General features: G+C 35.4%; 1 protein-coding gene across 1 annotated transcript; it reads right to left on the bottom strand.

Moving 5' to 3' along the window:
* Positions 1-2,614: 2,614 nt before the first annotated feature.
* Positions 2,615-12,417, bottom strand: LOC109156647. The gene is made up of 4 exons (XM_019304498.1): positions 11,476-12,417; positions 10,201-10,778; positions 3,581-4,613; positions 2,615-3,481 (listed from the first exon to the last, which is right to left on the bottom strand). Exons 1-4 carry the CDS (start codon positions 12,415-12,417, stop codon positions 2,615-2,617), a joined length of 3,420 nt encoding a protein of 1,139 aa, XP_019160043.1.
* Positions 12,418-16,191: the final 3,774 nt, after the last annotated feature.

Raw genomic sequence — 16,191 nt, 5'->3', positions numbered from 1 at the left:
ATATGGGGTGGGGGTGGGAGTGGGGTGAGGGGGGCAGCGACCCCCCTGCCCCCGTTGGCTCCGTCTCTGATCACGGATCCCACATCGGAAGTTTAGAAGAAAAGGGGTGTTGCAACGCCCCTTTAGTTTTACTCTTACTCATCCCATATCGGATGGGCAAGAGTAGAGAAGCCTGATGCCTCTTTATTTAAAGAAGCCTCAGGCTTCTTACAAAGCAGTTTAATTTTTTTTTTTTATATATAAAATGGAGGGTTTTTAATTAATCCAAGTTATATGCTTTATGATAGCTATATTTTAAATTTTAAATTTTTATAATTTAATACAATATATTTGTATATATAATTGTGACAATTATGTAGGTCTAATTAAGCATACCAATAATTAATATTGTTTAAACTTAAATCTTGTATACAATATAATCTATAGTAAACTAAGACTTATTAAAACATGGTAATTTTTGGATTAGTGAATTACATTTATTTAGTTCAAAAAGACTATAAGACTATTCTACTCATTAATTTATGCTATTAATTTGTATTAATATAATAATTTATATTCCACATATTTATATTTGTATAATAATTAAAAATGTAAAATTTAAAACATATTTATTCCATAGAATTAAGTTCCAGTGCGGGTGAATGTTTTCCGTGCGGTTGTGCAGTTTTAAGGTGCGTGAGTTTTGTATTTAAGGTGCGTGAGTCTTGTGCTTAAGGTGCGTGAGTTTTGTGCTTAAGGTGCGTGAGTTTGTGCTTAATGTGAGTTGTTGAAACTTAAGGTGCGTGAGTTTTGTGCTTAAGGTGCGTGTGTTTTGTGCTTAAGGTGCGTGAGTTTTGTGCTTAAGGTGCGTGAGTTTGTGGTTAATGTGAGTAGTTGTTGAAACTTAAAGGTGCGTGTGTTTTGTGCTTAAGGTGCGTGAGTTTTGTGCTTAAGGTGCGTGGGTTTGTGCTTAATGTGAGTAGTTGTTGAAAGTTAAAGGTGCGTGTGTTTTGTGCTTAAGATGCGTGAGGTTTGTGTTTAAGGTGCGTGAGTTTTGTGGTTAAGGTACATGAAGTTTGTGTTTAAGGTGCGTGAGTTTTGTGCTTAAGGTGCGTGTGTTTGTGTTCTTAAGGTGTTTTTTTATGTTCTTAATGCGCGTTTGTTTTGTACTTAAAGTGCGTCAATTTAATGGTTAATGTGTGTCCACCCGCACAACCGCACGGGAAGTATAATTAAATAAATAAAATAATTTATTCAAGTTCTTATATGTTGATTCTTCACTAGATTAATAAATCGTACAATAAATTGAATTGTTTTCACAATTTTAGTGCGTAACAATAATTAAGTTTTATATTGCGTGTCAATAATGCTGGAGAATACGTGTAGTGCAACTGATTATTATTCATCAGTAGTTAATTAATAACTATCATACAAATAGTTATACGTCAGTTCATATAAGTTACAAATGGATCTACACGTTTGCATGCTGCCAAAAGGTTATGTACAGAGGAGTTTACCATTGAGTTTGAGACCTTGGAGTCGCTCTCAAATACAACATGCTGGAGGTCAAGGGACTTGCCGAGCTGGATCCCTCTTATACTCTTTTTTTGTTGTTGTTGTTGTTGATGTTGTTGCTGCTGCTGCTGTTGCATGCGTGCACACATAAATATGTATAAATATTAATTGTGTATTAGAGCAACTACAACAATGGTTTTTTCTTTATTTTTTGTAGAGATTAAAAAAAATAGAATAAGGTTTTTGCACAAATGAAAAACATAATTTTTATGAGATTTTTTTTTCCTGCAAATTAAAGTTTTTTATGAACTCCAAGAGATAGCCAACTGACGTACAAATTGCGCATTGCCGCTCCCATCATGGTGCATGTAGTGCATGCATCGTTGTGCTCTATCTCTCCAGCTTTGCTACTACAACCAAACCTCTTTTAAAAAAAAAAAAAAAAAAAAAAAAAAAAAAAAAGAGTTAATTCCATTTTTAATTAGTTCTACATTTATTGGTGATAGTCCACTTTTAGACATTTTTTTTAGAACATTCCTTTTGGGTCATAGTATTATTGTGACATAACTATTTTTGGTTATATGTCAACAAATTTGTTGAAATATCGTTAAATACAATAATATTTCGATCCTTTATATATATATATATATATATATATATATATATATATATATATATACAAAGTGGAATTCACACGCTATATTTTTATTTTTATTTTTATTTGAAAAAATCATAACATAAGATATAAATATCCTTGTATTTTACAAAATTTAAACGATTTTATTGATGGAAGACCAAAAATGATCATGCCACAATAATACTATGATCAAATGAGGATGTATATAAAGAATTACTAGAAGTGAATTATTTCCTCTAAATATAGAACAAAAAATGAAATTAACTCAAAATAAATAAATAAATAAATAACATTTGAGGATTTGCTTTAACTTAACTAATTAGCTCATTTTGATTGTACGTAACATTTGTCAAAGTGCTGGAAATTCCGTATACCGATACCATCTACTTACTAAATGCTACTATATATATAGTTCTAGAAACAATTCAATTCATATCAGTATATATCACAATCTTTTTGAGAAAAACCAAAGCAACGATATATTTAATATAAACCAAAATAGTCATCCAATACAGAGGAGGAAATGAAAAGGGGAATATAGTCAAAAAATTCCAGAACTCCCTCGCCAGAATTACTTAAAGCATACTTTGCTAAATTGTGAGACGGAACATTTGCCTCACATTTTGCAAAAACAAAATTAACTAATGGAAGTTGCTTCAGCTGCATACGAATGTCATTTATAATAGCTCCAAAAGGTGTGCAATGCTGACCTGTGAACACAGCATTTTTCACCACTTGTGCATCAGTTTCAAGCACTACCCGAGACCACCCGTTCTTTTTAATCCAACTCAAAGCTTCACGGGCACCAATGGCCTCCGCCTCCTTGACAAAGTAGATTCCCTTGATCATAGAGATAGCTGCTCCCATCACCACGCCTGCAGCGTCACGGAGCAGCCAGCCGAAGCCCATACTATGTGCATCAAAATCCAAAGCCACATCGATGTTAAGTTTATAGCAACCTAGTGGGGGAGGCCTCCAAGCCGTTACCGGGGATGGAGTATGCAGCGCATTCATCATGGTAGGTTGATGGGGTTGAGCAGTTTTCCAATCATGTACATAGGCCAAAACTACACGTACCATCGTTCTAGAATCCATGCATTGATTGTTCCAAATCATTGAGTTGCGGTTCTCCCAAATTGCCCAGCAAATAGTTACCACCTTTTCCACCATATTAGAAGGTAATTCTAACCACACTTCATCAACCCACAGCCCGATTGAACCTGGTGATTCCATAGGCCACCCCATTTGAATCTCCTGCCAACACGAATGGGCAAAGCTACAATCTGCGAACAAGTGGATCGCTGTTTCAGGTTCATCTCCACATAACGGGCACATCAAATCGCAAGCTACCTGTTTAACAAGCAATGCATCAGTAGTCGGCAACTTCAAAGCACACATGGCCCAAAAAAAAAAACATTTTATCTTCAGGGGTAGATGTAGGTTCCAAACAGCAGTCCATGGCAACTTGTAATGCTGTTCCAAGTTACCAAAGGCCAACCTATAAGCACTTTTAACCGAGTATAGCCCATTGTCTTCCCCTCCCCAATACAGCACATCAGGCATAGGTTCATTAGGTAATGGCAGATTTTGAATCAGGTTAACGTCTCTTAGTTCAAAAATATCACGCAGCAGATCACTGTCCCATTTGTTTCTGTCTACACAGAAGAGGGACCGAACCAAAGGTGCATGTAAGTAATGCTGTTCCTCAGTCACAACATAAGGGTTATCAGAATCTGGAAGCCAAGGGTCCCCCCATACTCTTACCGTGCCACCATCTCCTATCCTCCATCGTGCACCCTCTTTCAACAACCCCTGGGATTCCCTAATACTAGACCATACAAAGGACGGATTAGAGCCCACACCTGCTTCTAAGAAGGAACACTTTGGAAAGTAGCGAGCCTTAAACACCCGTGTGACTAACGCCTCCGGGTTAGTTGAAAACTTCCATCCTTGCTTACCCAACATAGCTAGATTCATCTCCCTCACTCTTCTAAATCCCATTCCCCCATACTTCTTTGGTTTGCATAGGGCACCCCAAGTACTCCACCGAATCCCCTTACCCCCTTTCCCTTCACAACCCCACCAAAAGGAGTTCATTAGCCGCTCAATGTCCTCACTAATCCCCTTAGGTAATAAGAAAACATTCATCGCATAGTTTGGGATGCTTTGAAGGACAGTTTTAAGAAGGACTTCGTGCCCAGCCTGGGACAAATAACGGTTCCCCCAATGCGTGATTCTAGCCCGAACTTTCTCCTTAATGAACCCTAAAATCTCCTTCTTCCGTCTCCCTACAAACCCCGGCAACCCCAAATATCTCCCCCGGCCCTGCTGTTCGTGAACTCCCAGGGTCTTACATACAGCCTCCTTATCCTCCCTGTGCACGTTATTTCCAAAAATAATTGATGTCTTTGTAAAATTAACCTGTTGACCACTTGCACCCCTGTACTCCTCTAAAGTATCTCTTAAGAACCTCGCTTCAAATCTGTTTGCCCGAAAGAATAACAAACAGTCATCCGTGAAAAAAAGATGAGAGATAGACGGCGCGTGTCACGCTACACAGATCCCATGAAACACCCCTTCCACCTCCAAATCTCTCAACATGGCACTCAGACTCTCAGCCACTATAATAAAGAGACACGGGGATAAAGGATCCCCTTGCCTTAGCCCTCGCTCAGGAACAATTGGACCCCATTGTGATACCCTGATTTAAACTAAGGAAAATAAGTATTTAATTGGGAAATGGTATTAATCTAAGTACAAATGAATAAATAAATATTTTGTATATATTGTGTTTTTATTTATAAAGATACGGTATGTAGTATATTTTATATATAAGTATATATAAGTATTTATATATATATATATATATATATATAAGTATAGAAATTATTTGTGTATATAATTGTGTGTACTCTAGGATATTTATATATTAAATTAATTCTTTTTACACTTATAAGATTAAGAATGTGGACCTAGTAGTGACCACATTCATTTGACATGTGGATAATTAGTTGGTTAACAAAATCACTACAATCACTCCTCCATTTGCCATAAATCTTGTTTTTTCCTTTATCTTTCCTTCCTTCTGATGGGGACCAAGACGTAACAATTTTTATCCATTCTTTTCTCCTTGGACGAGATCTTCATCAGCCATTCCCTTTTCCCTTGCCGAAAATTATCCAGATATTTCTTTAAAAGAAAAAAAAATTCTTCATCAACAATTAGAGTATCAAGTTTTTGAAGAAATGATATTATAGAAGATCAGAGAAAGTGTAGGCTTGAAGTTCCTTGATGATTTTTGGAGGAAATTCAAGTAAGTGTTTATGTCCACTTCTTTATTCTACTCTGTAAATATGTATGTTTTTCTGATGTACTGAGAAATATAAGTTTTATGGCATATGAGCAAATTTGATTGTTTAATATGTGAGGTTGTTTGGTAAAGTGTACATATGAATATATATAATTTCTGTTCAAAGGAAAAAATAGTTTCATTTTCATGCAGTACGCATGTACGCATTTCTATATAAATTTATATGTACTTTTTCAAGTAAAGTATATATGTATATAAATTTCTGCTATTCGTATGTATATTAAAAATAATATTAATAATTTATTCTATTTTCATAATTGAATTGTATGTAAATATATATGTGAATGTATATATGAATGTTCGTATTTTAAAGTGGTAAAAAATTATTAAATTGTGCATGCATATATTGTTTGCTATGTGGTCTTCATCTTTGTGAAATTTGTGATATTTGAAACGAGAAATTATTTGGTTGATATGTGTGGCAAATTTGGATGTATGTATATATTATTGGTACACGTCGTAATTTGAAGGTGAATGCGTATATAGTATGTTAAGTGGTACAATTGTGGGATATTATAAATCTATTGAATATGATTAGAGAAATATTTTGGAGGAAATTATTTTGGAGAAAATGCTATTTTTGGAGAAATGTATTTATATGTGGAGAAATGGTTTATTTTAAAGAAATCAGAATGTTGTGTGGTGTTCAGTAAAAGAGAGTTGTTGTTCACTTGGACCAATTACTACTCATCGGGCTTGGAATCCCATGAGGGTGTATCACATAGGTTATGATCCAGTTTCCAATATTGGTTGCGGGGTAGTCAGCAAGAGAAAGTTTGATTACTTGGATCATATACTACCCAGTGGCTTGGAATCTGCTGGGGGTGTGCACATAGGTCTTGGTTCAGATTCCAAATGGATTTTGAAGAGATGGTTATTTCTCCATATATAAATATTAATCCTCCATGTGTATGTACGAAAATTGATTTTTGAAAAGTATATCTCCACGTATATTTTGAAAAGGTTTATTATATAAAAAAAAAAAACTATTTTTTACAGGGTGGAGTAAACTTTACTTAGCAAAGTGTTGCTAACTTTGTTTGTTATTTTTGTATATCTTGAAAATTATATGTATACAGGTAATTGATTTTGGATGATGAAGAAAGAGAGCTTGGCTATAAGTTTGATCAAATTGATAGATTATTTTCAAGAAGAAAGACTTTGTGATAGTTAGTTATTGTATTATTGTTTATATTATTTGGTAATTTTTAACCTTAGCACTTAGGTTGTTGGTTGCCTAAGTGTGGCGGTAACACCCATTTTATTTTGGTTAGTTAATGCTTCCGCTATGATTTTAGTAAAATGTAAATTAAGGAAAAAATTTTAAGGAAATTTTGGATATGAAAATTGGGGTGTTACAAATTGGTATCAGAGCATTTCGAAACTTTGGGAACCTAGGGTATTAAATTTTGGATATAGGAAGTACAAGAGCCTAGGTTGTGAATTTTTGAGGATATAAGAAAATAGAATTGACTAGGAATTTAAGATTCTGGAAATTTCGCAGTAAGGATGTGTGGTGTTGTATAATTTTTTCATGTTATCTTCGATGATTGCTAATATTTGCAGGTGGTGGTATATGACTCGGTGAGAATTGGAAAATTTGGAGGTAATACTTTATGTTATAGTTGAAATAAAATATTTGGAATTGGTGATTTTATGGACGTGATGTATTATGGTGAAAGTTGGAGATGTTAGCGCTTAATTACTTATTCTGGAGCTATTTTATTAAGGTATTCTTTTAAGTTACGAGGACGTAACTATATTTTTAAGGAGGGTAGAGTTTAACACCGTGTTTTCTTGGTAAAGTGTGCAACTAGAAGATGTAGTCGTGTTTCCTTTCTGAATTGGGTTTAGCTTAGGAGCTTTGGGGACGAAGCTTTCTTTTAAGGAGGGTAGATTGTGATACCCTGATTTAAACTGAGGAAAATAAGTATTTAATTGGGAAATGGTATTAATCTAAGTACAAATGAATAAATAAATATTTTGTATATATTGTGTTTTTATTTATAAAGATACGGTATGTAGTATATTTTATATATAAGTATATATATAAGTATTTATATATATATATAAGTATAGAAATTATTTGTGTATATAATTGTGTGTACTCTAGGATATTTATATATTAAATTAAGGGAAAATGGCACTTTTTCCCCCTTTGTTATATACTTATAGCACTTTTTCCCCCTAAATTATTTAAGTGGCAGTTTTCCCCCCTGATATATTAAATGGACATATTTACCCTTAAAATAAATATTTCATTTATTTTTCTTCTCCAACAAATTATAACCACGATTTGAAAAAATAAAATACATTAAGTGTTAAATTCAAAATATTTTAAAAATAAAAAAATAAAATTTTAAAAGAAAGTTTGAACCAACCGTTCAAATTGGATCCAAAATCGTGAACCGACGGTTCAAAATAAAACTCAAATCGCGATTATATATACCTATATGTGAGAGTCAATATAAATGCAGGGAAAAACATACACTATTTGCAAATATTATAATTCTAATTTAAGCTATTGCTAGTAGTTGTTCTGATTTGAACCTCCGGTTCACGGTTCAGGATCCATTTTTTTCCAGTTCACGATTTTAATAAACGGAAATCCAAATATTGGGTTATCTTATGAATCATAATTGAAATTTTTTAATTTGATTGCTATAGTGTTTGGTTCAGTTCGAACCGAACCGTGGTCATCCCTACGTATAAGTAATAATTTGGTGAACAAGAGAAAAAAATAAAATATTTGTTTTAAGGGTAGAAATGTCCATTTAATATTATCAGGGGGAAAAATCACCACTTTTATAATAATTGAGGGGGCAAATGTGAATGCATGAATAACTCAGGGGGAAAAAGTGCTATAAGCATATAACACAGGGGGAAAAAGTGTCATTTTCCCTTAAATTAATTCTTTTTACACTTATAAGATTAAGAATGTGGACCTAGTAGTGACCACATTCATTTGACATGTGGATAATTAGTTGGTTAACAAAATCACTACAATCACTCCTCCATTTGCCATAAATCTTGTTTTTTCCTTTATCTTTCCTTCCTTCTGATGGGGACCAAGACGTAACAATTTTTATCCATTCTTTTCTCCTTGGACGAGATCTTCATCAGCCATTCCCTTTTCCCTTGCCGAAAATTATCCAGATATTTCTTTAAAAGAAAAAAAAATTCTTCATCAACAATTAGAGTATCAAGTTTTTGAAGAAATGATATTATAGAAGATCAGAGAAAGTGTAGGCTTGAAGTTCCTTGATGATTTTTGGAGGAAATTCAAGTAAGTGTTTATGTCCACTTCTTTATTCTACTCTGTAAATATGTATGTTTTTCTGATGTACTGAGAAATATAAGTTTTATGGCATATGAGCAAATTTGATTGTTGAATATGTGAGGTTGTTTGGTAAAGTGTACATATGAATATATATAATTTCTGTTCAAAGGAAAAAATAGTTTCATTTTCATGCAGTACGCATGTACGCATTTCTATATAAATTTATATGTACTTTTTCAAGTAAAGTATATATGTATATAAATTTCTGCTATTCGTATGTATATTAAAAATAATATTAATAATTTATTCTATTTTCATAATTGAATTGTATGTAAATATATATGTGAATGTATATATGAATGTTCGTATTTTAAAGTGGTAAAAAATTATTAAATTGTGCATGCATATATTGTTTGCTATGTGGTCTTCATCTTTGTGAAATTTGTGATATTTGAAACGAGAAATTATTTGGTTGATATGTGTGGCAAATTTGGATGTATGTATATATTATTGGTACACGTCGTAATTTGAAGGTGAATGCGTATATAGTATGTTAAGTGGTACAATTGTGGGATATTATAAATCTATTGAATATGATTTAGAGAAATATTTTGGAGGAAATTATTTTGGAGAAAATGCTATTTTTGGAGAAATGTATTTATATGTGGAGAAATGGTTTATTTTAAAGAAATCAGAATGTTGTGTGGTGTTCAGTAAAAGAGAGTTGTTGTTCACTTGGACCAATTACTACTCATCGGGCTTGGAATCCCATGAGAGTGTATCACATAGGTTATGGTCCAGTTTCCAATATTGGTTGCGGGGTAGTCAGCAAGAGAAAGTTTGATTACTTGGATCATATACGGTCAGTGGCTTGGAATCTGCTGGGGGTGTGCACATAGGTCTTGGTTCAGATTCCAAATTGATTTTGAAGAGATGGTTATTTCTCCATATATAAATATTAATCCTCCATGTGTATGTACGAAAATTGATTTTTGAAAAGTATATCTCCACGTATATTTTGAAAAGGTTTATTATAAAAAAAAAAAAACTATTTTACAGGGTGGAGTAAACTTTACTTAGCAAAGTGTTGCTAACTTTGTTTGTTATTTTTGTATATCTTGAAAATTATATGTATACAGGTAATTGATTTTGGATGATGAAGAAAGAGAGCTTGGCTATAAGTTTGATCAAATTGATAGATTATTTTCAAGAAGAAAGACTTTGTAATTGTTAGTTATTGGATTATTGTTTAGATTATTTGGTAATTTTTAGCCTTAGCACTTAGGTTGTTGGTTGCCTAAGTGTGGTGGTAACACCCATTTTATTTTGGTTAGTTAATGCTTCCGCTATGATTTTAGTAAAATGTAAATTAAGGAAAAAATTTTAAGGAAATTTTGGATATGAAAATTGGGGTGTTACACCCATTTCCTCCCATCAATCAAAACATTATAGCGGACAGTATAAACACACTCCTTCATCCAGCCAATCCAACGGTCACCAAAGCCCAGCTTTTTTAAGACTTGTCCTAGGAAACCCCATTCGACTCGATCAAAAGCCTTACTCATGTCAACCTTTAAAGCACAATAGCCACCTCTACTACCCTTGTTTCGAGTTAAGGCATGAGTAGACTCAAATGCAATCAGAACATTGTCAATAATTGAACGACACGGAATGAAAGCACTTTGAGCATGTGATATAATAGAATCAAGCACCCCCCAAAACCTATTAGCCAAGACTTTTGCTAGGATACGATAAAACACGTTACAAAGAGATATGAGGAGAAAATCAGACATCAACTCAGGGTGTTTTGTTTTTGGAATCAAGACAATGTGGGTTTCATTTATTAAAGTAGGTAACTGACTCGAGTCAAGGAAATTATGGCAGAAAAGATATACCTCATCTCCCAGGATATCCCAATGCAGCTGGAAAAAGGCTGGGGACAAACCATCGGGGCCTGGTGATTTGTCCGGATGCATAGAGAACACAGCTTCCCGAACCTGCACTTTGATAGGTATGGCTGGTTCTTTGCACTGTACCACTGATAGCGGTTCCTTTGTTTGGCTACAAACTAAGTTAGAGGACTGGAGTGGTGACTCCAATTCTAAACGTGGAGGTTCCAGTTTGCTCTCTTTGATTTCTTCTTTCTTCAAGGCTGGTTTGAGAGCTTGCTTCGATCTCTGTTGAATTTCTTCTACTTGTTTTGGAAGTAGAGGCTTAAGCACATGTATAAATCTATTATAGGTGACATTGCATGTGTTGTTGAGTGCATTATAATAAAAATGTCTATCATGTTGCCATGACCTTCCAAGAGAACACAGCTTCCCGATCCTCCGCAGGCGTAACCGGCCTCTCTAAGATTTTATTCTGCTTGGTGGAAATTTTCGCTTGCACACAGTCTACAACCTGCCTTATTCCTCCCTCACTACTCGTAAACAATTGTGTAAAATAGTCCACGACTAGCCTCTCAATACCACTCTCTTCAGTGACCAACTCACCTCCCGGCTCCCTCAACCCCGTTATCCTGTTCCTACGCCTTCTCCCGTTCATGGATTTATGGAAGAAGCGACTATTACAATCCCCCCCCCCCCCCCCCCCCCCCTTGTACCACCATTCCTTTGCTCTCTGTTTTAGCCGTCGACAATAGGCATTCTGGAGCACAAAATACTGCCGTTGGATTTCAATAAACTCCCTCACCCCCTCAGAGTCTACAGCCCCTCTCAAAATCCCCATCCGCTCTCTACACCTCGCAATCTCCCTCCCCTCTTTGCTTGACTGTTGTCTACCCCATTCCCACACATGTCTGCCGCAAGCCGCAAGGCGTTCCGCAATAGGATTGCCGTCAAGTGACGCCCAGGCATTTTCCACCACCCCTTTGCATTCTGGTAAATGACCCCATGAATTCTCAAACCGTGGCCTCCTCCTATAGTGTCTGTTGCCAATCGTGTTCGTCTCCAACAGTAGTGGCATATGATTACTGCTACTGCCCTCAATAGACCAAGCCCTTGCTTCTGTGAAAAGGTCCATCCAATTGCCCGATACCAGTATTCTATCGAGTTTCTCCCTCACCCAATTCTCAGTTCCCCGCCCGCGGTCCCATGTGTATTGATATCCCTCGAAGGGAAAGTCGAACAAACCACTTGCCCTAACTGCCTCTCGAAAACCCCTCATCAGCCATTGAGGGTGAGGCACCCGCCCCATCTTTTCTCTGGCATCCAATATGTCGTTCAGATCCCCCATAAGAACCCAGGGGAGGTCATTTAAAGAGGAGAGGTACCTTAGAATATTCCAAGAGATATGGCGTTGGTGACGTTTAGGACTACCATAGAATCCTGTGAACCGCCATCGGTTTCCATTCTGCCGAACAACCGTGTCGATGTAATGGTTGGAGTAGCCCACGACCTCCACATCTAAGCCCCCGTTCCACAACAGAGCTAAGCCACCGCCCCTTCTCGTCGCCTCAACAGTAAGGCAATTTTCGTATTTTAATTTAATTCGGACTTGTTCCATCTTCGACGCATTACTTAAAGTTTCACACAAAAAAAGAATGTCGGGCTTGTATTTGTTTACAAAGCCCAACAACACATGAACTGCCATAGAATTCCCCAGCCCACGGCAGTTCCAGCTGAAATAACTCATTGGGCCGGGTGGGCCTGACTATCAGAGCCCACCTCATCAGAATTAGTCTGACATTCTGTGACCATTGGGCTAGCCCAATCATCAAGTCTTTCATCATGGCCTACCCTGCGCCTTTTCTGGTCAACTAGTATCACCCCCTCATATTCAGAGTAATTACCACCACTATTTTGAACCTCAGTGCGCCCATTTCTGGCTTCCTTAGAAGTCGGGGGTAACAGAGAAGTCTCAACTACCCATTGCATTAAATTTTCATTATTCGCGACTGTTACGGTTGCCCCACTCTTCGCCTGCGCTCCCCCCTTTGCGACATCAACGACAGGATCCTCAAGGACCAGCCATGGATTTGTCGGCACCACCGCGACAGACTTCCGCCCGCCGGCTCTCAACCATGTGCCGAACGGCTTATCGGAACTCCCAACTGGCTTGTCAACATCAACTGGGCAAAATTTGTCAGCATGGCCAATAATGCCACAAGTGAAGCAAAACGACGGTAGACGTTCATAGCGCAGATCAATCCAGAACCAGTCTGCACCAGGTCTTTTCATCTTCATTTTTGCCTTCAAAGGTTTTGAAACATCAATTTGTGTACGAACACGCATGAAGGAGCGTTCTGTACCATCGAAGTTTCGTTAGTCGGCTTGCTCAAACACACCGATGTAGCTGCCAACTACTTTCGCAACTTTCTCCGACATAAAGCCACCAGGAAGATTGTGCACTTGAACCCAGAAAGAAGCCGTGGTCAAAGGTACTATTAACGGGTCATCACCATCCTTCAGGCGGCGGAGGACAACAAGATTTTGATCAAAAGTCCACAGGCCGTCCGTAAGGACTCTCGAAACATCCTTTTCACAGTAGAAGATAAAGAGAAACCGATTATAGCCCAGGTCCCGTACCATTACCCCCTTCACCAGCCGCCATGCCTTGGCCATGACGTCTCGGAAGATCACCAGTTTGATCAATCTATCAGTAACAACTCGTCCAACGATCGCGAACCTATAATCAAAAGTCTGTTGTGGTTCGTCGTCGATCTCCACGATGACGCCCTCATCATCGTCGATAATGGATAAAGCTTCGCAGGCATCGGTTATGGCACTAGTACTACCCCTTTCCATGTTGCCAGAAAAAACACAAGGAAACTCACCAAAAGCGAGAGAGAAGCTCTACACGTTTAGAACGGAGAGAGAGAAAAAAATTGTACAATCATTTAGTAATAATTGTAGTATATCACAATCTTAAGACATTTAAAAATATGTTTGAAGCTGTCCCATAGAGATAGCTCTTTGGTAGACCATTTGATCTAAAGTCACTAATGCTCCCCAAGCTGATTAACAATAATCTCCCAGAGATTTAAAAATACTTCATTTGTCTCTAATTAATTGTCTCATTTGCTTTTTGCACGATTTTTAATATAACGTAACAAATGTTACTAGCTTTTCAATTTTGTTCTCAAAAGTAGGTATTGTTTGTACAAAGTATAATTGTACTTACCTCTAAAAATTAGAAAAGTCAAAAGGGTAAATTGGGAAATGTAAAGTGATAGGTATGTTCAATTTTGTAAAGATGACACTATTTTGAGACAAACTAAAAAGAAAAGTAAGACAAGTAAAATGGGACAGAGGGAGTATATTTTTTAAAGTTGCCCGTGAAGCTAACTCAAGTGGGAGCATTATGCTGTGAACCCGTGTGTCCACCATGTTCATGGTGCACCATGTTCATGGTGGACACATTGTAAATTCATAATTTCTATACTGTAGATTCATATTTTTATACTGTAGATTCATAATTTCTATACTGTAGATTCATAAAATTTATAATGTAGATTCATAATTTCTATAGTGCACATTCATAATTTATGTACTGTAGATTCATAACTTTTATACTATACATTCATAATTTCTGTATTGTAGATTCATAATTTCTATACTGTAGATTCATAATTTCTATATTGTAGATTCATAAAATTTATAATGTAAATTCATAATTTCTATACTGCATATTCATAATTTCTGTACTGTAGATTCATAATTTGATAACTATGTATTCATTATTTGATAACTATACAGTTTAGAAATTATGAATTTACAGTACATAAATTATGAATGTGCAATATAGAAATTATGAATCTACAGTATAGAAATTATGAATGTACGTGTCCACCATACTCAACGCAGCTTTTTGAGAAAATCATTTTTGTATGTAATCATCTATCAGCTAACAATTAATTTATCAAACATCTTTCTACAATATCAGCTAATGTTATCAACTAGTCAAATTCACTTACCCAATCAATTAACCACTATCAATTAACAATTATTTACCAAACACCTCAAAATGGCAAATTATGTTGTGCAATCGTGTGCATCATGCATGGTGCACATTGTTCTATGTTCATTATTACTGAACTATATGTTCATAATTATAAAACTATGTATTCATAATTTTTTAACTTCATATTCATAATGATTGAATTCTATATTCACAATTACAGAACTTTATGTTCATATTCCCAATTGTTGAACACTGCATTCACAAATCACAGAATTATATGTTCATAATTTAATAACTATACATTTTAGAAATTATGAACCTACAGTACAGAAATTATTAATCTACAGTATAGAAATTATGAATCTACTGTATAGAAATTATGAATCTACTATATTTAAATTATGAATCTACGATTTATAAATTATGGATCTACAATATAGATTTTATGAATCTACAGTATAGAAATTATGAATCTACAGTATAAAAATTATGAATCTACAATATAGAAATTATGAATGGGATAAGAGTCCAATAGACCCTCCAACTATATAGCAAAGTTCAATTAAACCCTCGAACTAAAAAAAATCTTCAATTAAACTCTTAACCCTGTTAAAATAGTGCATTTAACCTATTTGACCTATAATAACATGTAACCTTCAAGTCACCTGCCACGTCAATTAATATTTTAAGGTTATTTTTTTTTAAAAATAAATAAATTAATTATATTATAAACAAATTAAAAATAAAATAAAAACTAAAACTAAAATAAAATAAAAAAAACCCAAGGGGCAGGCTGGCAGCTTACCCAGCCTGCCGCCATGGCTTCTCCATGAACGGAGAAGCTTCGTTCATGGACTAGAAGCCATGGCTTCTCCATGGACGGATGTTCTCCGTTCATGGAGAAGCCAACATGCTTCTCCGTCCAAATTTGGACGGAGAAGTTCGCTGGCTTCTCAAACAGAGAAGCCATGGCTTCTCTTCTCCATGAACGGAGAAGAAAAGCCAGCGAGCTTATCTTTCAAATGTAACGGCAGCATCGAACGATGAATCCGGCTGCTTATTCACCGCTGGCGACAACGAACGGAGAGTCCGACGGCGAGGATGAATACCGCAGCTTTTTTTTTTAAAAAATAAAAATAAATTTAGGGATAAAGTACAAATAAGTCACTGAACTATCTGGGAAATAGCAATTAAGCCATCAAACTCAAATAAACCACAGAACACGTAAAAAAAAGAGCAAATAAGCCATTGAACTCAGAAAAAAAAAGAGCAATTAACATTTTTAACAGGTAACCTCTAGGTTTTTGTTAACTGGATTGCCAAATGTTTATTTTATTTGCGTTTCTTTTATTACAATCCACCTACATGTAATATATTTTAAAGTAATTACAATTAAAATAGTTTTGTCTTGTCAAGATTTGATTGATTGATTTATTTATTATTATTATTTGTCACTGGATCTTCTGTTTAAAAAATAATAATATAAATAAATAAATTATTATTTTT

This window comes from Ipomoea nil, unplaced genomic scaffold, assembly GCF_001879475.1.
Source record: "Ipomoea nil cultivar Tokyo-kokei standard unplaced genomic scaffold, Asagao_1.1 scaffold2749, whole genome shotgun sequence".
Classification (NCBI taxonomy): domain Eukaryota; kingdom Viridiplantae; phylum Streptophyta; class Magnoliopsida; order Solanales; family Convolvulaceae; genus Ipomoea; species Ipomoea nil.
Note: the sequence above shows the minus strand (reverse complement) of the source record. Positions and strands in the feature narration are given on the sequence as shown.

Bases quoted from the DNA above. Each gene is read 5' to 3' on its own strand.
- LOC109156647 (XM_019304498.1), bottom strand. From the start codon at position 12,417: ATGAGTTATTTCAGCTGGAACTGCCGTGGGCTGGGGAATTCTATGGCA. The intron at 10,779-11,475 runs GTGAGGGAGTTT...ATCAAAGTGCAG, and splicing joins GGGCTGTAGACTCTGAGGGG to GTTCGGGAAGCTGTGTTCTC. The intron at 4,614-10,200 runs GTAACACCCCAA...TCGGGCAAACAG, and splicing joins ATTGATGGGAGGAAATGGGT to ATTTGAAGCGAGGTTCTTAA.